At 37.2% G+C, this 24,465-nt stretch overlaps 1 protein-coding gene across 2 annotated transcripts in view; it reads right to left on the reverse strand.

Annotated features, from left to right (window-relative positions):
* TDRD3 (tudor domain containing 3) overlaps nucleotides 1-24,465 on the reverse strand; it is a 229,796-nt gene that overhangs the window by 69,282 nt on the left and 136,049 nt on the right. For both annotated transcript variants that reach the window (XM_040267150.1, XM_040267151.1), the window contains exons 8-10: nucleotides 16,845-16,985; nucleotides 13,328-13,484; nucleotides 12,440-12,565 (exon numbers count right to left, since the gene is read on the reverse strand). In XM_040267150.1, the coding sequence (XP_040123084.1) occupies nucleotides 12,440-12,565; nucleotides 13,328-13,484; nucleotides 16,845-16,985 (424 nt within the window). The remainder of the gene's footprint in view (nucleotides 1-12,439; nucleotides 12,566-13,327; nucleotides 13,485-16,844; nucleotides 16,986-24,465) is intronic.

Genomic DNA, 24,465 nt, shown 5'->3' on the forward strand with positions numbered 1-24,465 from the left:
GTTCCTTTTTCAGAAAAATTAAGGTTTATTTAGTCTAATTTAAGATGTAGAAAGTTAAAACAGTAAAGTTATTATCTTAAGGCATCCCTTCCCTCTATTTCTGGCCAAGCTAGATATCTTCCGTGATAACAGAAAGAATAACACCTACTTTTTCTGTCTCAAGCTGACACTTAAAACACATATTTCTAGTGTCCATATTTTCAGTGGGCATTATTGTAAACGGTAATTACATATTACTGAAGTAATATATTCATAAACTTAAAGTATGTAAAGTTGAGAGCTGGCCTGATAATCTGGCCAAGACTATATCTAGTCTACAAAAACCAAAAAAAATTTTAAAGCCTATATATAAAAGCCTTTCTGAATACAAGCCTATCACAAATTGATCAACTTAATATTACCAACTTGATATCAAACTGTAGGATGTCACAGACATTTCAGTGATTACTCTCATAACAGTGTAAACTAATATCATTTTTTTTCATAATATTGACAATAATGTCAGGTAGAATTACCTTTGACTCAAAAGGCACAACAAAAAAGTTGATATGGGAAAATCTCTAGGAAAAGTACATGTGATGAACAGCTACAGGCACTACTTATTTTACTGCATTTTGCTTCCTTGTACTTTGCCAATATGCATTTATTACAAATTAAAGATCTGTGACAACTCTGAATTGCTAGATGATGCTTAGCGCTTTTGACTAATAAGGCAACTTTTAATTAAGGCAAGTATATACATTGTTTTTTAGACAGTATTATTGCATACTTCTCTCACATCCATACATGATCACTGGAAAAACTATTGCCTTGAATAGATGGACCTTTGTTGGCAAAGTATGACTCTGCTTTTTAATATGCTGTCTAGGTTGGTCATAATTTTCCTTCCAAGGAGTAAGCATCTTTTATTTTCATGGCTGCAGTCACCATCTGCAGTGATTTTGGAAACCAAAAAATAAAGCAGCCATTGTATCCACTGTTTCCCCATCTATTTGCCATGAAGTGATGGGACCAGATACCATGATCTTAGTTTTCTGAATGTTGAGCTTTTAGGCAACTTTTTCACTCTCCTCTTTCACTTTCATCAAGAGGCTCTTCAGTTCTTCACTTTCTGCCATAAGGGTGGTGTCATCTGCATATTTGAGGTTATTGATATTTCTCCCAGCAATCCTGATTCCAGCTTGTGCTTTCTCCAGCCCAGTGTTTCTCATGATGTCCTCTGCATATAAATTAAATAAGCAGGGTGACAATATACAGCCGTGACATACTCCTTTTCCTATTTGGAACCAGTCTGTTGTTCCATGTCCAGTTCTCACTGTTCCTTCCTGACCTGATAGGTTTCTCAAGAGGCAGGTCAGGTGGTCTGGTATTCCCATCTCTTTCACAATTTTCCAGTTTACTGTGATCCACACAGTCAAAGGCTTTGGCATAGTCAATAAAGCAGAAATAGATGTTTTCCTGGAATTCTCTTGCTCTTGAGAGTCCCTTGGACTGCAAGGAGATCCATCCAGTCCATCCTAAAGGAGACCAGTCCTGGGTGTTCATTGGAAAGACTGATGTTGAGGCTAAAACTCCAGTATTTTGGCCACATGATGCGAAGAGCTGACTCATTAGAAAAGACCCTAATGCTGGGAAAGATTGAGGGCAGGAGGAGAAGGGGACAACAGAGGATGAGATGGTTGGATGGCATCACTGACTCGATTGACATGGGTTTGGGTAGACTCCGGGAGTTGGTGATGGACAGCGAGGCCTGGTGTGCTGTGGTTCAGGCGGTCACAAAGAGTCAGACACGACTGAGCAACTGAACTGAACTGAACTGACTGCATACTTAATAGACTACTGTATAAGGTACACATAACTTTTACGTGCCCTAGGAATTTAAAAAAAAAAAATGTGACTTGCTTTATTCTAGTGGCTTGAACCAAACTCACATCATCTCCAATGCGTAACTGTACGTCTGATGTAAGTTTTTAAAAATCAGAATAAAGGAATGATAGTTTTATTCTTTTACAGAAAATTATATAATACAATGTGAAAGTAAATGTGTTACTTACCTGCATTAAATCTTTCAGAAACACATTCTTAGAGGATGTATCATTTTTTCCCAACAAACCTAACGTATTACACAGAATTTGATATGACATAACAAGTGCATTCAGGCCTGGGCTTATTAAATTAAACACGGCTTCCAGGGATGCCCAATAAACAAAATCCTCAGAGAGCTTAAATGATACAAAACACAGATGCAGGAGAGGTTTGGCGACTCAATTAAATTAAAAACAAACATTGAAATACAGATAAAGAAACAAACATACACATCACTGAATTACGATAACTTATAATCAACTTAGGTCTCCAACAGACCCAAATAACGATGCTGATGATATGAATGTGAATGAAATAAAAAGCTCATAACTCTTCCCATTAGCCTTCCACAAGGCATTTAACCAATAAAATTTATGGATATTCTATCCTGAAAAGCTTTCTACATTTTTCTTAGGCGAAGAGTTTCCCATCATGAAGAGTTGATTTTACAATATAAGATTTATGGAACAATGACAAATTTTGAAGGAAATCCAAAGTGGAGATTCAATTTTACAAAAGTAAAAATTTATTCTGAGCTTTATTTTCAGTTAAAAAGAAATATGAAATCATAAACAGAAAAGCAGTTCAGTAGTTTGCTTCAACTGTTTGCTTTATTATGAGCTTCAACTCCTCCAGGAACATACCAACAGTATGAGGGTTAACAAGAGAAGGAGTAACAGAAAGATCTCTGAAGGAGACCTGAGGATGACCACACATATTAATCCTGTCACCTTTATTGTGGGCTTCCCTGGTGTCTCAGAGGTTAAAGTGTCCGCCTCTGATGCGAGAGACCCAGGTTCGATCCCTGGGTTGGGAAGATCCCCTGAAGAAGGAAATGGTAACCCACTCCAGTATTCTTGCCTAGAGAATCCCATGGACAGAGAAGCCTGGTAGGCTACAGTCCATGGGGTCGCAAAGAGTTGGACACAACTGAGCGACTTCACTTTCACCTTTATTGTAATGGGATTATGTGAAGACAGAGCCAAGAGAATACAGGCATACTTCATTTTACTGCACTTTGCAGATTTTTCATTTTTTTAAAGAACTGAAGGTTTGTGGCAACCCTGCAGTGAGCAAGCCTACTGGTACCAGCAGTGTTGGAGGAGACTCTTGAGAGTCCCTTAGACTGCAAGGAGATCCAACCAGTCCATTCTAAAGGAGATCAGTCCTGGATGTTCTTTGGAAGGACTGATGCTAAAGCTGAAACTCCAATACTTTGGCCACCTCATGCGAAGAGTTGACTCATTGGAAAAGACTCTGGTGCTGGGAGGTATTGGGGGCAGGAGGAGAAGGAGACGACAGAGGATGAGATGGCTGGATGGCATCACTGACTCGATAGACATGAGTTTGAGTGAACTCTGGGAGTTGGTGATGAACAGGGAGGCCTGGCATGCTGCAATTCATAGGGTCGCAAAGAGTCGGATACGACTGAGTGACTGAACTGAACTGAACTGGTACCAGCATTTGCTTACTTCCATTCTCTGTGTTGACAAAGGTCTGTATACTCAAAGCTATGGTTTTTCTGCTAGTCATATATGGCTGTGAGAGTTAGACGACAAAGAAGGCTGAGTGCCAAAGAATTGATGCTTTTGAACTGTAGTGTTGGAGAAGACTCTTGAGAGTCCCTTGGACTGCAAAGAGATCAAACCAGTCAATCCTAAAGGAAACCAACCCTGAATATTCATTGGAAGGACTGAGGCTGAAGCTGAAGCTCCAATTCTTTGGCCACCGGATACAAAGAACCGACTCATTAGAAAAGACCCTGGGAAAGACTGAGGGCAGGAAGAGAAGTGGGCAACAGAGGAAGAGAAGGTTAGACGGCACCATCAATTCAACGGACATGAGTCTGAGCAAACTCTGGGAGACAGTGAAGGACAAGGAAGCCTGGCATGCTGCAGTCTACAGAGTCGAAAAGAGTTGGACACAACTGAGTGATTGAACAACAACAAAATTCTCTGTGTCACACTTTGGAAATTCAGGCACTTTGAACTTTTTCATTAGTATTATATTTGTTATAGTGATGTGTGATCCATGATCTTTAATGTTACACTATAACTTACTGAAGGCTGATATTATGGTTAGCATTTTTTAACAATTAAGTATTTTTAATAAAAGTATGTACTTTTCCAGACATAATACTATTGCACACTTAACAGACTGTAGTATAGGATAAGCATCACTTTTAAATGCATTGAGAAACCAAAGAATTTTGTGCGACCTGTTTTACTGCAATATTCACTTTCTTGTGGTAGTCTGGAATCAAACCTGAAATATCTTCCAGGTATGTCTGCATGAGACATCTACAAGTATGAGAATCTATAGTCCATTTATGTATCAATTTATTGTCCAGCTGTTTGTGCTCATGTGCATTATCATCAGTCTCCTCTGATATGTTGTCAACATCACCAAAGAAAGAATTTAAGGGAAGAAGAGCATCTACAGAAAGGGTGAGTTTCTCCGGTCAAACATTTAAAACACTGGAGCAACAAACCAAGCTGTATTTTCAAGTTTGTCTGTTTCAAGGATTTCTCAGCCATTCAAAACAACTAGTTAGTTTTATTTTGGAAATAAATCTTTGAAATAAAGACTATATGTTATTATAGATTACAAAAATGCCAGATCATATATGATTATTGTATTCAGAATACCTCCCACTAAGACTTTGTATTTTGTTCAGTGTTGCTTACACTAAATAGGTGATAAAAAGGACATCATTTAGACTAAATGATAAAAAAAAACTTTACATAAACAATAATATTCTTATTAATAATTATTCCTATAATGTTTTATGTTTGGGTCTTCTTCGGTCTCACAAACTAACAGTAAGTTTATTTGGGGTAAGAGCTACATAATCCATTTATTTCCCTGAATTTTCTAAATTTGAAACATTTAATAAATGTTGTATCCCTACCACTTATCACAGACCAGGTACAAATAAATTCTATTGAAAATGAATAATTTCTTACAATGCATTCAATTGTAGCCTCACTTCAGTCTCAATCCCATTTTCCATCTTGCCAATGGACAGGTTATTTTTCTGAAAGCACCAAACTTGTTATTCTCATGGGCTCTATATTGGCATTTGGATAAAATAAACACTCCTTTTATCAACTGGAAATAGTACTGCAATGAACATTTGGGTACATGTGTATTTTTCAATTATGTTTGTCTCAGTAGTAGGATTATTGGGTTCCATGAAAGTTTTTTCCTAATAGTTTTTAAGGAATCTTCATATGGTTCCAAATAGTGGCTGTATAACTAGGACACGCAAGCATGTCCTAGATGTTCACTGAAAGATGAAAGGATAAGGAAGTTGTGGTACAGAACATACGATGGAATTTTACTCAGCCATAGAAATGAACACATTTGATTCAGTACTAGCAAGGTAGATGAAACTAGAGTATGGAATAGAGGGAAGTCAGAAAACCAAATACTGTATCACTGTTGTTCAGTTGCTCGGTCATGTCCAGCTCTTTGCAACCCCATGGACTGCAGCACACCAGGCTTCCCTGTCCTTCACTATCTCCCAGAGTTTGCTCAAATTCACGTCCACTGAGTCAATGACGTCATCCAAAGAACTCATCCACTGTTTTCCTCCTGCCTTCAATCTTTCCCAGGGTCTTTTCAAATGAGCTGGCTCTTTGCATCAGGTGGCTAAAGTAATGAGAGGGTAACGGGCAGGAAAGCCAGGGGTCTCCAAACGGAGGAAATAGGCTGCAAGTGTTAGACTTTCGTTAATCTCTCTTTTAAGAGGCAGGAGGAAACAAGCTACAAGTGTCATATTTTGTTCCCTTCTCTATATAAATTTAAAAGGAGGTTTCTCTTAAAATTCTGTCTTGCCATGACCACACCCAGTTCCACGTGAACTTAACTTTTCTCAAACCTTGAGCTAACCAATGCATTTTTCTTATGGAAATGTTTTTCTTAAGCTATGCTAATGAACTATGTATTTACCCTAGACTCTGTCTTTCTTCACATCAGTTCTGCTTAAGACTCAGAACCCATAAGGGCTCAACAAACTAGTATGTTTTACTCATACATTGTTCTCCTAATCTATGTTAATGAAACTATATATTTACTTGGAAACCTGCCTTTCTTTAAGATTCATGTCAATCGTTTTATGGCCTGGGATGACTCACCTGATGCCAATGCTATCTCAAAACGTACATTGTGGGTGAGGGGCCTTATGCAACATCTCCTTTCTCTAGTTAGCAGCTTGCTGATAGGTATAAAACATATTGTTAAAGGCTCTTTCTGCCCCCTTGGATGTCTATGTCAGAAGCTTTCTCTATCTCTTCTACACTTAAATAAACTTTATTATACAAAAGCTATGAGCAAGCAACCCTTGTCTCTGACCCCGGATTGAATTCCTCTCCTCTGGAGGCCAAGAATCCCGGCGTCTTTAATGGCTCAGCAACAACCTTTCAGTAATGGAGCTGCAGCATCAGCAGCAGTCCTTACAAGGAATGTTCAGGGTGGATTTTCTTTAAGATTAACTGGTTTCATCTCCTTGCAGTCCAAAGGACTCTTGAGAGTCTCCTCCAGCAGCACGGTTCGAAAGCATCAATTCTTCATTGCTCAGTCTTGTTTATGGTCCAACCTTTGCATTTGTACATGACTACTGGAAAACCATAGTTTTAACTAGACTGGACTTTGTCAGCAAAGTGATGTCTCTGCTTTTTAATATGCTGTTTAGGTCTGTCATAGCTTTTCCTTCAAGGAGCAAGTGTCTTTTATATCATGGTTTCAGTCACCACCCACAGTGATTTTGGAGCCCTAGTAAATAAAGTCTCTTAATGTTTCCATTTTTCCCCATCTATTTCCATGAAGTGATGGGACCAGATACCATGATCTTCGTTTTTTGAATGTTGAGTTTTAAGCCAGCTTTTTCACTCTACTCTTTCACTTTCAAGAGGCTCTTCAGTTCTTCTTCACTTTCTGCCATAAAGGTGGTGTCATCTGCATGTCAGAGGTTATTGATATTTCTCCCAGCATTCTTGATTCCAGTTTGTTATTCATCCAGCCTGGCATTTCTCATGATGTACTCTGCATGTAAGTTAAATGAGCAGGGTGACAATATAAGGCCTTGATGGACTCCTTTCCCAATTTGGAACCACTCCGCTATTACCTGTCTGGTTCTAACTATTGCTTCTTGACCTTGATACAGTTTATCAGGAGGCAGGTCAGGTGGTCTGGTATTTCCACCTCTTTAAGAACTTTCCACAGTTTCTTGTGATCCACACAGTCAAAGGCTTTAGCATAGTCAATAAAGCAGATGTTTTTCTGAAAGTCTCTTGCTTTTTCAATGATCCAACAGATGTTGGCAATTTGATCTCTGGTTCCTCTGCCTTTTCTATATCCAGCTTGAACATCTGGAAGTTCAGGGTTCACATACTGTTGAAGCCTGGCTTGGAGAATTTTGAGCATTACTTTGCTAGCATGTGAGATGAGTACAATTGTGCAGTAGTTTTAACATTCTTTTGACAATGCCTTGGAAATTGCCTTTCTTTGCGGTTGGAATGAAAACTGACCTTTTCCCGTCCTATGGCCACTGCTGAGTTTTCCAAATTTGCTGGCATATTGAGTGCAGCACTTTCACAGCATCATCTTTTAGGATTTGAAATAGCTCAAATGGAATTCTATTACCTCCACTAGCTTTGTTCGTAGTGGTGCTTCCTAAGGCCCACTTGACTTCGCATTCGATAATGTCTGGCTCTAGGTGAGTGATCATACCATCGTGGTTATCTGGGTCATGAAAATCTTTTTTGTATAGTTCTTCTGTATTCTTGCCACCTCTTCTTAGTATCTTCTGTTTCTGTTAGGTCCATACCATTTCTGTCCTTTATTGTGCCCTTCTTTGCATGAAATGTTCCTTTGGTATCTCTAATTTTTTTGAAGAGATCTCTAGTCTTTCCCATTCTATTGCTTTCCTTAATTTTTTTGCATTGATCACTGAAGAAGGTTTTCTTATCTCTCCTTGCTATTCTTTGGAATTCTATATTTAAATGAGTATGTCTTTCCTTTTCTCCTTTGCCTTTAGCTTCTTTTCTTTTCTCATTCATTTTTAAGGCCTCCTCAGACAATCATTTTGCCTTTTTGCATTTCTTTTTCTTGGGGATGGTCTTGATCACTGCCTCCTACACAATGTCATGAACTTCCATCCATAGTTCTTCAGGTACTCTGTCAGATCTAATCCTTTGAATCTATTTGTCACTTCCACTGTATAATTGTAAGGGATTTGATATGGTGGAAACCAACAGAATATTGTAAAGCAAGTATCCTCCAATTAAAAATAAATTTGAAAAAAACAACAACAAGAAAAACTTTTAGGACAAAATCTTCCTGATCTGTCTCCAGCCTAACACTTCTATACATAGCCTTCTGTTTCAATCTCTCTCATAACCTCCGATTCATAGGAACTAATGTTCTTGATGCCTCCAAGCCTGAACATTCAGAGTTCCCTAAATTTGGTATACCCTTCCCTCAATACTCCCTCTTTAACTTGTCTAAATGCCACCCACTCTAGGAAATCTCTGCCCATCTCTCATTTTGGTTAGCTGGCCACTCCACACAATATTCTAGGAAAGATTAAAAATTTGCTTCTCTGAGAATAGTGTTTATCAAGCAGCACAGACAACTCCAATGTAAGTTGGAGGGGGTAATTACCAGCATTAGGATGATCAATGGAAAGTGTGAATTTTGATAAAATTTAAGAGTCTGTATAAATACCTGATACCTAATTTTTGAATTTGGGGATTTATGAAGGTCACAGGTTATATTCATTGTGAAAATCAAGGGTGTGAAATACCATTATAATGTCCATTTCTTTCTCACGTTGCACATTCCTCTGTAACATGTTCAGTTCAGTTCAGTTCAGTTCACTCACTCAGTCATGTCCAACTCTTTGCGACCCCATGAATTGCAGCACACCAGGCCTCCCTGTCCATCACCAACTCCCGGAGTTCACTCAGACTCACATCCATTGAGTCATTGATGCCACCCAGCCATCTGATCCTCTGTCGTCTCCTTCTCCTCCTGCCCCCAATCCCTCTAAGCATCAGAGTCTTTTCCAATGAGTCAACTCTTCACATGTGGTGGCCAAAATACTGGAGTTTCAGCTTTAACATCATTCCTTCCAAAGAAATCCCAGGGCTGATCTCCTTCAGAATGGACTGGTTGGATCTCCTTGCAGTCCAAGGGACTCTCAAGAGTCTTCTCCAACACCACAGTTCAAAGGCATCAATTCTTCGGTGTTCAGCTTTCTTCATAGTCCAACTCTCACATCCATACATGACCACTGGAAAAACCATAGCCTTGACTAGACGGACCTTTGTTGGCAAAGTAATGTCTCTGCTTTTCAACATGCTACCTAGGTTGGTCATAACTTTTCTTCCAAGGAGTAAGCGTCTTTTAATTTCATGGCTGCAGTCACCATCTGCAGTGATTTTGGAGCCCCACAAAATACAGTCTGACACTGTTTCCACTGTTTCTCGATCTATTTCCCATGAAGTGATGGGACCAGATGCCATGATCTTCGTTTTCTGAATGTCCACTGGAGAATGGAATGGCAAACCACTTCAGTATTCTTGCCTTGAGAACCCCATGAACAGTATGAAAAGGCAAAATGATAGGATACTGAAAGAGGAACTTCCTAGGACAGTAGGTGCCCAATATGCTACTGGAGATCAGTGGAGAAATAACTCCAGAAAGAATGAAGGGATGGAGCCAAAGCAAAAACAATACACAGCTGTGGATGTGACTGGTGATAAAAGCAAGGTCCAACGCCTAACCCTAACCCTGGAATGTCAGGTTCATGAATCAAGGCAAATTGGAAGTGGTCAAACAAGAGATGGCAAGAGTGAACGTCAACATTCTAGGAATCAGAGAACTAAAATGGACTGGAATGGGTCAATTTAACTCAGATGAACATTATATCTACTACTGCGGGCAGGAATCCCTTAGAAAAACTAGAGTAGCCATCATGGTCAACAAAAGAATCCGAAATGCAGTACTTGGATGCAATCTCAAAAGCAACAGAATGATCTCTGTTCGTTTCCAAAGCAAACCATTCAATATCACAGTAATCCAAGTCTATGCCCCAACCAGTAACACTGAACAAGCTGAAGCTGAACAACTCTATGAAGACCTACAAGACCTTTTAGAACACCCAAAAAAGATATCCTTTTCCTTATAGGGGTCTGGAATGCAAAAGTAGGAAGTCAAGAAACACCTGGAGTAACAGGCAAATTTGGCCTTGGAATACAGAATGAAGCAGGGCAAAGACTAATAGAGTTTTGCCAAGAAAACGCACTGGTCATAGCAAATACCCTCTTCCAACAACACAAGAGAAGACTCTACACATGGACATCACCAGATGGTCAACATCGAAATCAGACTGATTATATTCTTCCCAGCCAAAGATGGAGAAGCTCTATACAGTCAACAAAAACAAGACCAGGTGCTGACTGTGGCTCAGATCGTGAACTCCTCATTGCTAAATTACAAAACAGTCTACTATACCAATATCCAATACTAACATGTATTCATAAATATCTGTCCCCTCAAAAATGTCTAACTTTGATGCTCGGTTTTGAGTATATTATTCATGCCATATATCTTAATTAACTTTAATACCTTTTTCCAAGTGGAATACTTATATTACTAAATTTTGTTGGTATAGGACGTGCTCTGTGAGAACTGAAGGATGACAGACACACAGATCACAGTATAATTGCTATTCTCAGTCTTAACTTCATTATCAGTTAGAAGAGACTCTAGGAGTCAAAAGCAAATAAATGCAGGGAAGTGTTAGTTGCTCAGTCGTGCCCAACTCTTTGCAACCCCATGAACTACACCCCACCAGGCTCCTCTGTCCATGAGATTTCCCAGGCAAGAATACTGGAGTGGGTTGCCATTTCCTTCTCCAGGGGATGTTCCCAACCCAGGGATCGAACCTGGGTCTACTGCACTGCAGGCAGATTCTTTACCGACTGAGCTACAAGGAAAGTTGCTACAAGGAAAGTAGGGAAAGAGAAGGATAAACGGAAATCAAAGAAGCTCTGATTGGGATAGTATAAAGGGAGGTTGGAACAAAAATATCTACAAGTCAGAGAGATTTTAAGAAGCAATAGAGGTTCTCCTGCTAACCTTGTAGACACAAACATGTAAACTGCTAGAGACAGGGTCAAGTGGCAAGGACCCGAGGATCTCTAGGAGCTGAAAGCACTACCGAGGAAATATTAAATGAGAAAGCAGTATTAAATAAGAAAGCAATATATGTTAATCCTATATCCACAAGTAAGTGAATTTTGCTAACTACCATGAGCCTGTAAAAGGACTGCAAACCTCAGACAAGATCATAGGCACAGCTAAAATCTTAATTTCAGTATGTGAGACCTTGATCAGAGATTTCAATTAAGCTACACTTAAGACTCCTGAACCACAGAAACTGAGATAGTATATTTGCAATGTTTTAAGCTATTAAACTTTTGGTATTTTGTGAAATACCATTAGAAAATGAATTCATCATGCTTTAAAAATCAAGCAAAAAGAAAAAAGCAAATATTGATCTCACATGTGTCTACTTACAAATCATCTATATTCTACATCCAACATTTGTTTTTCAAACAATGCATTATCTTTTCTTTGTAGCCTAATGAGAGATTCCATTTTCATGAAATTTGTACATTCAAAATTTATTATAAAAGCATTTTATCTTGGTGCTTAAATTTAATTCAAAATATATCTGAAAGAGAAAATTAACCCTAAAAATAATTTTCCCAAATTTTTGGAATCATATATTAAAAACTTTTAATTCTAATAAATATCATATTCCATGCTTAAAAATAAACATTTAACATAATTATATCTCTTCCAGTATTATTTTAATCACTAAAATATATCATACTAAGAAATATACCACAATGTGAGAGCAGACTCACTCACTCTGTTCATTTAATCCTAACCCCAACCACACATTTTCATACAGTGTGTTAATATGTGGAGAAAAAAGAGACTAATTTCACAATCAAAAAAGTCATATGTAATTACATAATAATATTAATAATTTCTCCAACATAGCAATCTGTTTTTATAGCTAATCTTGTCAGTTAATAAACTGGGCTAAAGAATTTGATGATATTGTCTATCATACAGTTAAAGGGGAAAATAAGCTTCCATGTTTTCAGAATGCAACAATTAAAATTTTATTCTGTGCTTTTGTCAAACAGGAAATTTGTGATTAAATAAATTTACAAAATTCAGAATATATGTTTATATTGTCAGCATACTTTTTTTGTATAATTCCAAATAAAGTTTGGTGCTGTAAACAGAAATTACTTTAAGTTTAGCCTACCTTCCATACTCAAAGTCCCCATTTTAGACTCCAAGAAGTCAAATAATGTGCTTGGTGCTGATGGCCTTGCATTTCCTGGTTCTTCTTCATCTTCAGATCTTATTCGCCCCCTGCCTTTCCCTTTCCCTTAAGAAGTAAAGTAAGATGCATATATTATACATGCAAAAACAAAAGGAGAATATACACTCAAATATGATCAGCAGACATCTTAAGTAAAACTTTATACACATATTTCTTTACATATTTTTCTGTATGATCTATAGCCTTTATAACAAAAATGTTTTTAAATGACTATATTAACTAGCACCTTTAATCTGCTAAATGGCTTATCTGGAAATTTGTTCATGTAAATTGTGTTTGAAGGAAATAAATCATTTTTATAAGATTTTTCTTTAACCACATTTTTTAAATTGAAATACAGTGGATTTATAATGTTGTAGTAATCTCTGCTGTACAGCGACTACTAATTTTTTTAAACGAATATATGATTAGGATTTGAAAAATCACATATGCTCGATCATACAATAATTTTAAAATAACACTAAATAAAAGTCATGTTCCTGTTACTTACTGTTTGTAGACTCTTTAGTCAGTTATAAAAGTGGCCTAGTTCTAGAAATAGATTAAATAGAACCAGTTATTTTATATTTTCTCTATTACTCAAAACCTTGTTTCATTAGACCTACTTTATTTTATATAAAGATGAAGACTATGAGACGAAGAAAAACCTATATGTCTCTGTGGTTCCAAAATGGGTGCTCCCTCCACTTACCATAAAGGTAAATGAAGTTACAGACTTCACAGCAACAGAACCTAGTTTCTGTCAACAACATACATTTCTCTGAAAAGCAAACAATATTGCCTGGCACATTGGTTAATGAATTATACCTCTCAAAGGTGGACCCATAACAGGTTTCTGTTTATCGCTATTAAGAAGTACATTCAGTGCTGCTTCTAAGCTGTTGCCATTGTCCATGAGAGCTTGCCTTGATGCTTCTTTACTAAAGCCCATTTCTGTTATGTGTCTCAGAGCCTTCTCATCAACCTATAAGCAACAAAGAAAAGTTATGCTGATGGCCAATATACAAGCGAAGTATAAGTTTTTAAATATATACTGTTTTTTAACTAAAAATTACATCTGATGTTTATGGGAAAATGTAATATTAATATACTATTTGTTTGCTGTTTTTTCATACCAACAGTCAAGAAAAGATCTGTGATATGCAAGGTTGTGCCTTGAGTACTTTCTTTGTACCATTACAAATGCAAAACAAACAAAAAAAGAAATTTTATGATATGTTACAATAAAGCTTTTGAAAATAAAATGGGCAGTGAAAACTACCTAATGAAAAATTTTCATGGTTAATACTTCTCTGTCCTAAGGAAATACAATTTATATAGCACCTCTTAAAAAATATAAAGTATAAAAAGAAGCTAATAAAATGGTACCATCTCAGTAGCTTGGTTTTTTTTCCTACTCTCTATTGTTTCAATAATCTGCTTTATATTTATAAGCAATACTATCTATGAAGCTTTGACAGCCTATACCTCAAATTTAAAAAATCTACAAGTGTCAGAATCCCGTATCTTGAAAAATCTGGACCTGAGTAGAATTAAAGGACTGTTTAAGTAACATAAACATATCCCATGAAGACATTTATCAAACAATAACCAGCTGAGAAATACACAACTAACTTTTGTACTTTTATGAGTTGAGATGGATAGGCTTTAAGACAGTATTTAAGACAGCATGCGTGTTGCTGACATCTACTCTCATACCCACGTAGGCATTGATAAAGGACTTTAAAAAAGAAAAAACAACCCTATTTTTAAAACTCTGACTTTTTTAAAAACTCTGATTTTGTTTTAAAAACTCTGAATTCCAAACACAAAATCCTTTTCAAACATAGTAATAGCTATTAATAGGTCAGAGTTACACATAAGAGAAAATTTACATCCCTGCTGCAGATATACTAAAGTAAATGTAAAAAGCATGGACATTAAAACTATAATTCACCCTTCTTATTCAAAACTTATCTAAATGTTAAAAAAAAAATCCTTTCAAAGGCTTTCCCTATCCCAATTATTTCACAAGTAAATAACTAATTAAGAATACTGTCCCGTATATAGAATTTAACCAAAAAACATTCTTAGTTTTTAATGAAAAATTGGCCATTTATTGAGGATCCCTTGTATTTGATGAGTTACTTCTCTCACCACTTTCAAGATATCCTGTCTCTACCTTTCAACAACTAGATTATGTGTCTTGGTGGGTCTCTACATTTATCCTATAGGAGACCATTGAGCTTCTCAGATTTGCAGATTTCATCAAATTTGGTAATAAGGGGGGCATTAGTTCTTCAAATATTTTTTCTATCCCTTTTTCTTTTCAATTGAGACTCCTGTAATGTATATGCTGGTATATTTGATGGTACCTCATAGATCCCTTAGGCTCTATTTTTCTTCATTCGTCTCTCTTTCTTATCTTAGACTGGGTAATTTCAATTGCCCTCTATTAAAGCTCAGTAATTCTTTCTTCTGCCTGCTCTTGTCTGATGTTGAACCTAAGGAAATTTATTTCTACCACTGTACTTTCTAGTTCAAGAAATTCTATTTTCCTTTTTTATAATTTCCCTTTACTGATATATCCTTATATATCAACCATATATTGTTCTCCTTATTTCTTTGAGTCCTTTGTCAATGGTTCCCTTCAGACCTGTATTTCTAAGACAGTTAATTTAAGGTCTTTTTTTTTTTTTGATAAGTTCAATGCCTGGCTTTCTTCAGGGATAGTTTCTTTCAATTTCTTTCTTTTTCCTATGAATGGGTCATACTTTCTGTTTTTTGGTATGTTTTATAATTTTCTGCTGAGGACTGAAAATTCTGAATACTGTACTGGTGGCAATCTTGGAAGTCAAATTCTCCCTCCTCCTCAGAAACTGGTGTTGTTACTTGATGAAGACTGCAGTTATAAGTTTGTTTAGTAACTGTTCCAAACTTTTTTTGGTAAGGATTATATTCTTTGTGATCTTGTGATCACTGGAGTCTTTGTTCCATTATCTCCGTAATCAGCCAGTGACCAGCCTTTTTCTTCATCCATCACCACTCTGTATGCTGCAAGAGTTTGACTTGACTCCAAATTTGTAAAATAGTTGCTTCAGATGTTTGTCAGCTTAATAGCTGTTTTGGTGGAGGAGACAATTCCTGGAACTTTCCATTTTGCATTCTTTGTGATATCACTCCCTTCTTATGCTTTTAATCCTCAAAACAATCCCAAACTGCTAGTCTTTAGTGTTCAATGGCAAGACATTCCCAAAAAATGGTTCTCAATGAACTTAAGTTAAAGCACTTCTTGAGCAAGAGACAGTGTCTTTTTCAACTTGCTATATCCACTAGAACCAAAACTGACTTTTTTTTTTTTTTTTTTTACAATGAGATGGTCATGTACTCAAGGAAGCAATAGTCTAGCTGTGTTAGCTAGACTAACATTCTCTTAGCTAGTGATTGATTTAGGAAAGGATACATAACCTAGTCCTAGTCAATAAACCATAGATGGAATTTACCAGAGATTTCCAAAATTATTTTCTTATCTGATAAAACACCCACACACAGAGAAATGTCCCCTTTCATTCCTGCCTTTGAACTTTCTGCATGGAGATTTAACACACAGAGAATCCTGTAACCCAGAGAAGAAAGCCAAGAAACTAGAGCGATGCCTACCAGTACACTGTTATACTGCCTAATTTGCCAATCTTTATAACCATCCAGATCCAGAGATCTTGTTATATGAGATGACAAACCCTATTATTTAAGCTAATCTTAGAACTCTCTAGACAAAATCACCCAAGGTCATTCAAGCTGGAAAGGTAGAGGAAAATGAATTCCTGTCAGTTCCCTTATATCTGAAGACACTGTGGCATACCCAGCAACACCTGACTTCCCATTTATCTTAAAAATCTAGTAATATTTTGCAATTGAGTTTATAATACACATTTACAGTTTCAACATATTTTCCACAAAGAACAAAACAAAATGACTTCAGACAAAATCTGAGAAAAGATGTGGGAAAGGAGAGGAAAGGGCAGATAACTATGTTTCTGATGCATCATCTTTTAGAATATAATTTCCATTGAATGTTTTCTGTATAATTTGATGACTTTTTATCAGTCCATTCCAAAACACATCATTCACACATTAGAAAGTTAAGTAAATTTTACTTAAGTAAATTATTTTTCAAATAATCCAAATTTTCCACAAATTAAATGGAATCCTTAATGAAAGTCTTCTTAGACTTGTGACACTGCCTATAATACACTCAAAAAGTTAGTGGTGGTTCTGAGAATTTAAAAACAAGACTATTAAAGAAAAAAAGACGCAAACTTTGTAGTTGGTTCTTCAGTCTTACCAGTTCTCTATAGACACCTTCATGTTTTCCCTCTGATTTGTTTGCCTTTTCTTTCTGTAAAATTTCCCTATTTCGGTTACCAGCAGCACTCATGTTGAGATTACTTCTAGCACCACCACCGCCACCTCCAAATGTCTTGGTCTTCAGGTAAGAGAAAGATAAAATAAATATAAATAAACAGCATTTTAAAAAGCTCTAAAGACTAAGTCATGAGCAAAAACATCTAGCAAAACTGAAGTAGTTAAGTTTCCTTATTATGTTTAACAGAAAAAAAAAAATGAAATGTTAACTAATTCTTTCTAAACATCTACTAGTCATAATCTCATCTTTCCACAAGTCCAGGTGAGGGAATTAAAAAAATTGTATGATTATAATTTTTATATCTTCAAGGTAAATCATTAGAATAAACTTAAGTACACAGCAATATAGAAAATAATCCAAGTATTATGGAGATGAGATGTCAAAAATTATTCCAGTAAAATACTTGACTGATATCATGACACGTGTGTTACAAGTCCAGCTACATGTCAAGGCTTTCTTTAGCAAGGTACCAAACCTATTTAGGAATCAGTTACATTACACCCATGATCCAGTAACGAGAATAATATTCTATATTCTATAATCAAAGAATGTAAACAAATAATGCAAATTTTAATACTAGATTAAAAGTCCCATTACTGATTTATTATCTATATTAATTGCATAGTATGCTATATCTTGGGGGCTTCCCAGATGACACAAGTAGTAAAGAATCAGCCTGCCAATGCAGGAGAGGCAGGGAAGATCCCTGGGTCAAGAAGATACCCTGGAGAAGGAAACGGCAACCCACTCCAATATTTCCTGCCTGGGAAATCCCATGGACAGAGGAGCCCGGCAGGCTACAGTCCTTGGGGTCACAAAGAGTCAGACACGACTGACCATGAATACACTGCACCGTTCTATACCGTATCAACTACATATAAAACTTTTGCAGTCCTAGTTCTCATTTTTCTGGCTTATTTGAATAATTCTTCATGTAATGAAATTTGAATTTGATCTCATTTCTGTTTTATCAAAACCACTGTGGAAAGATTAGAACACTGGTTTGAAGTGATGTGAAGTGAGCTCACTCCATTGTGTCTGACGCTTGGTGACCCCATTGACTGTAGCCCACCAGGCTCCTCCATCCATGGGATTCTCCAGGCAAGAATACTGGTGTGGGTTGCCACTAAGGAAATGGTTTAGAAAGACACAAATTCATGATTGAAAAGCACCTCATGGCTCTTATTTGTACAATATCAAATTATGCATCTGGTTATATAATATCTTTATAGTTTTCTAACAAATCTAATAAAAGCAGAAGCCAACACTTGATTTTTATTAGGGATAACTAGTAATATTTTTAAAATATTTTAAATGATTACAATAAGAAAACATTTCAGATATACATTTAATTAAGACTGAGAAATTAATTTGAATCATATGAAATATGAAGAAATAAAGCCTGAAAAACAGAAAAATGATGTGATATGATCATCAGTGGACAACACATTAAATATCTCTATCAGATAATTGATACATCACAATATTTAAATTTAACTCAAATCAAAATTAAAACCACATCTTCAGAGATTCATTACTGGATTAATTCAATTTTTGTTACCTGCAATCCAGCAAAAAAAAAAAAAAAAAAGATTTCAAATGTCTTGATAGTAATTATTTATGCAACCATAAGGAAAAATATGAGTTTATATTAATGTGATACAAAGTTTATCAGACTGACAAACAATGTAGTATAGGTAAGAATACAGGCTTCAGTTCAATTCAGTTGCTCAGCTGTGTCCGACTCTTTGCAACCACATGGACTGCAGGACACCAGGCTTTTATGTCCATCATCAACTCTCAGAGTTTTCTCCAACTCATGTCCATTGAGTCGGTGATGCCATCCAACCATCTCATCCTCTGTTGCCCCTTCTCCTCCTGCCTTCAATCTTTCCCAGAATAAGGGTCTTTTCCAATGAGTCAGGTCTTTGCATCAGGTGGACAAAGTATTGGAAGTATCAGCTTCAGCATCAGTTCTTCCAATGAACATTCAGGACTGATTTCCTTTAGGATGGACTGGTTTGACTTCACTGCAGTCCAAGGGACGCTCAAGAGTCTTCTCCAATATCACAGTTCAAAAGCATCAATTCTTCGGTGCTCAACTTTCTTTATAGTCCAACTCCCACATCCATATATGACTAATGGAAAAACCATACTTCTGACTAGATGGACCTTTGTTGACAAAGTAATGTCTCTGCTTTTAACATGCTGTCTAGGTTGGTCATAGCTTTTCTTCCAGGGAGCAAGCATCTTTTAATTTCATGGCTGCAGTCACCATCTGCAGTGATTTTGGAGCCCAAGAAAATAAAGTCTCTCACTGTTTCCATTGTTTCCCCATCTATTTGCCATGAAGTGATGGGACCATATGCCATGATCTTCATTTTCTGAATGTTGAGTTTTAGGCCAACTTTTTCACTCTCCTCTTTCACTTTCACCAAGAGGCTCTTCAGCTGCTCTTCACTTTCTGCCATAAGGGTGGTGTCATCTGCATCTGAGGTTATTGATATTTTTCCCAGCAATCTTGATCCCAGCTTGTGGTTCACCCAGCCTGGCATTTCTCATGATGTACTCTGCATATAAGTTAAATAAGCAGGGTGACAATATACAGCCTTGACGTACTCCTTTCCCAATTTGGAACCAGTCCATTGTTCCATGTCCAGTTCTCACTGTTGCTTCTTGACCTGCATATAGGTTTCTCAAGAAGCAGGTCAGGTGGTCTGGTATTCCATCTCTTTCAGAGTTTTCTCCAGTTTGTTGTGATCTAGTGTCATAGACTTTGGTGTAATCAATAATGCAAAAGTAGATGTTTTTCTGGTATTATCTTGCTTTTTCTATGATCCAGTGGATGTTGGCAATTTTATCACTGGTTCCTCTGCCTTTTCTAAATCCAAGTTGAACATATGGAAGTTCACAGTTCATGTACTGTTGAAGCCTGGCTTAGAGGATTTTGAGCATTACTTTGCTAGCATGTGAGATGAGTGCAACTGTGCAGACATTTGAAAATTCTTTGGCATCACCCTTCTTTGGGATTGGAATGAAAACTGACCTTTTCCCGTCCTGTGGCCCTGCTGAGTTTTCCAAATTTGCTGGCATATTGAGTGCAGCACTTTCACAACATCATCTTTTAGGATTTGAAATAGCTCAACTGGAATTCCTTCACCTCCACTAGCTTTGTTCATAGTGATGCTTCCTAAGGCTCACTTGACTTCACATTCCAGGATGTCTGGCTCTAGGCGACTGATCACACCATCATGGTTATCAGGGTCATGAAGATCTTTTTTGTATTCTTCTGTGTTATTCTTGCCACCTCTTATTAATATCTTCTGCTTCTGTTAGGTCCATATCATTTCTGTCTTTTATCTGCCCATCTCTGCATGAAATGTTCCTTGGTATCTCTAATTTTCTTGACGAGACCTCTAGTCTTTCCCATTCTATTGTTTTCCTCTATTTAAATCTCTGCTGAGCCACTTCCTAGTTCCAGCCCTCAGGCATGTCACCTAACTTCTACTTTCCATAAGCTTTGGGTTTCTCATCCTTAAAACAGGAACAAGAGAATTTCCTGCTGGTCCAGTGGTTAGGTCTCCACGCTTCCACTGCACCAAGCACAGATTTGATTCCTTGTCAGGAACTAAGATCCCACATGTCACACTACACTGTGAATAGAAAAACCTACCTCATTGGGATATTGGGAGGATTATCTTCTGGAGACATTTCTTTATTATTTTCTTTCCATTTTATGGATTAAGGAACAAGATAAACAGCATTTTCAGAATTACTTTTCATTGCTGTAAAATAGTTGTTCCTCACTAAACACACAAATATCTAAAGACATCACAACATAAACATTACCCATAAGGTAACTGATATGAATCAGGCATCTGTGAGATCATCATGACCATAAAATCTAAGTGGGCCATAATGCAGTCTAGCGATCGTACTATATTTTCCTAGACCATTCACCTCCGAATCTTCCCAACCACTATTTCACATGTCTCCTAGCTCCTCAAACTTCAAACATCTTCTCCCTCATTGTGACTGTATGACCATGATTACTTCCTCACTGGAAAAACTAAAATAATCATTAAAGAACTTACATAGATTTTTACCACATCAACCTACTCACTGATATCTGTACATCTATAGTTCATCTTACCACCATCTATACAGAATGTGAAGAGAATGAACAACTTCCTTAACTCTACGTTAATTTTCAAGCCACATCTTACAGAATGTTTCAACAGCCTTTGATAAATTCAATTCACCACACTCCATGATATAATTTCTGTATTCTCTTGTTTAATTCCTATCTTACTGGTCACACCTTAGCTGGTTCAACTTCTTTCATTCAACTGGTAAGATTAAAATGCTGAAGGGTTTGTTCCTTATCCCTTTCCTTTCCTTTCTGCTCCCATTCCCTTGAGAATCACATGTGACCTCATGATTTTAAATATCATCCATATGCATTTCACTCTCAAATGCATACACCCATCCCAAAGCTCACCTTTTACCTACACTCTTCTCTGTCTTGCTGCCTATTAGACATTACCAGGTGGATGCCTGAAAGGCACCTCAGTGTTAACATGTTCAAAACAAAACACCTTGTTCAAACCATGTCTTTTCCAATTCAAAATAAGCAATTCTAACCTGCGAATTTTTCAGGGCAAAATCCTTAAAGTCTTTTCTAACACCTCCTCTCGCAAGCTGTGTATTTAACCTCTCAGAAACTCTGATGGTTGTATTTTTCAAAATACCTGAATCTGAACAATTCACACTACCTATACAGCTGCCATCACTACCAAACCTTTTTCTCCCCCTGGATTATTTCAATAATTCCCTAACTTGTATGATTCCCATCTTCCCTTTCTGAACACAACAGCCAGAATTAGACTTTCTAAATGTAGGTCTGCTGATGTATTGATGTGCTGACAACCCTCCAAAGGCTCCTCATTTTTTTCTGAATGTCTTTAACATGACTTACAGGGCCCTACATAAGCTGACTTCCATCATCACTCCTGATTTTTTATTCTAGAATTTGTCCCTCTGTTTTATCTGCTTCTACTGGTCACTGTGCTATTCCTTCAACATAAACTCCTGCTTTAGAGCCTTTGCAGCAGCTTTTCCTTCTCCCTGGAACACTCTACTCAGATAACCATGTCACTAATTCTCACTGCCTTAGATTCTGGACACAAATTTCACCATCTTGAAGCCTAATCAAATTACTATATTTAAGGCTGAAATATGTAATTTACTTATTTAGTATGTTTATATTATTTACTGTCCTTACTAGAATATAAACTATATAAGAACTTGAAAGAATTCTCAATTTCTGACCATCCTATTTTATTTTTATTTTTTTTATTTCCACAGTCCAATAATTCCAATAATTTATTTTAACTTTCAGTAATTTCAAATTCCACAAACAAAACTACTGAAGAACACCAATATTTTGCTTGAATTCTTTCTTCTGTACACTCAGTGATCTAAAACACCACAATATCCAACATACACAAACCTCAAGGAAGGGTTAATAAAGACACACAGATTGGAATTATGGTGTTCTTTGTTCCTGAATGGAATGGTCCCACAGAAAAAGCACAGGATACAGCACAACCTAAGGGCACCTGTTACATATGAAGTGAGCAAAACACACTAGCATTTCCTATATGTGTAATGAGGAAACCTGCATAGGTTAGAGGGCCTTGTATGCCCACTTGAAAGTCAAGCAATTCATCTGAAATGCATTTTTCAAACAATCTGGAGAGCACTGTGCTCCATGTAGGATATGCTGATTAGTGTTGCCTTTGTTGGCACTGACAGTCTCGCATGGTCATATACCAGTGTTTTTGCTTCAGCTTTTCTTTGAATAAAAGAGATTTACATGCATTTAGACAATACATATTGTAAGCTGTTTACATACACTAAATTTAAGAGATTCAATTTATTAGAGTTTCTTCTTTAAACACTACAGACTGCAAAGCAGGTTCTTCACAACAGATTGAGTATTAAGCAGTTCTTCAAAGAATGAGGTGGAAAGAAGAAAAGCCCAAGTGAACAGAACATTGAAACTATTCCCCTTTGAAAATAAATTCTACAATGATGCAGAATGTGAAATAAGCTTTTAACACAGGTGATCCAAGTTTATAGTGAAAAACAAAATGTAGTCCTTCATGAAATAAAGGTTACAAGAACATGTACCTGTTGTTCCCCTGTTATAAACTGAGAAGTGGGTAGAGAGGATGTTTCGGTATGAAATAGGCGACTACAGAATCAGCTTTCCATCTCACATCTGTACCCAAAGCCAGGCTGTGGCTTCCCGTAGGGTGGTGTAGAGTAACCATAAGCCAAGGCTGACCATAAACAATAGGTTGCGTCACTATAGCTTGTTCTTCCTTTTCTCAGTGATTCTAAAGCATCTAATTATTTGTCAAGTATGCCTTCATGACTTGGATGAAATACAGCATGGCAAAATCCATGATATTGTGCCTCCATGCAGTTTCCAGGATAACATCTGATCTTAAAAGATCAAAACAAGCACAGAGACACACTCCAGAGTACACTCTTCTTTCTTCCTGCAAAAACCACTGTAGGAGCTCTTCAGCCAATTCAGTATCTTTAGATTGAAAGGTACACTGCATTGTGTACCTTTGTACAGGCATCTTTCTGACACAGCTCCACACTGTTTCTAGCAATTATTGCCTTTGAAGAGGTAAGCAGCAATTCCTCTGAACGGAGTGACTTCATGCTTTTCCAAACGCTGACCTTCTCCTCTCCTCTCCCCATTTTCACAAGTCTATTCTCTATGTCTGTTTCTCCATTCAGTTCAGTTCAGTTCAGTCGCTCAGTCATGTCCGACTCCTTGCGACCCCATGAATCGCAGCACGCCAGGCCTCCCTGTGCATCATCAACTCCTGGAATTCACTCAGACTCGCGTCCATCAACTCAGTGATGCCATCCAGCCATCTCATCCTCAGTCGTCCCCTTCTCCTCCTGCCCCCAATCCATCCCAGCATCAAAGTCTTTTCCAGTGAGTCAACTCTTCGCATGAGGTGGCCAAAGTACTGGAGTTTCAGCTTTAGCATCATTCCTTCCAAAGAAATCCCAGGATTGATCTCCTTCAGAATGGACTGGTTGGATCTCCTTGCAGTCCAAGGGACTCTCAAGAGTCTTCTCCAACACCACAATTCAAAAGCATCAATTCTTCAGCGCTCAGCTTTCTTCACAGTCCAACTCTCACATCCATACATGACCAATGGAAAAACCATAGCCTTGACTAGACAAACCTTTCTTGGCAAAGTAATGTCTCTGCTTTTGAATATGCTATCTAGGTTGGTCATAACTTTGCTTCCAAGGAGTAAGCATCTTTTAATTTCATGGCTGCAGTCACCATCTGCAGTGATTTTGGAGCCCCCAAAAATAAAGTCTGACACTGTTTCCACTGTTTCTCCATCTATTTCCCACGAAGTGATGGGACCATATGCCATGATCTTCATTTTCTGAATGTTAACCTTTAAGCCAACTTTTTCACTCTCCTCTTTCACTT

Source organism: Oryx dammah, unplaced genomic scaffold, assembly GCF_014754425.2.
Source record: "Oryx dammah isolate SB20612 unplaced genomic scaffold, SCBI_Odam_1.1 HiC_scaffold_24, whole genome shotgun sequence".
Taxonomy (NCBI): Eukaryota; Metazoa; Chordata; class Mammalia; order Artiodactyla; family Bovidae; genus Oryx; species Oryx dammah.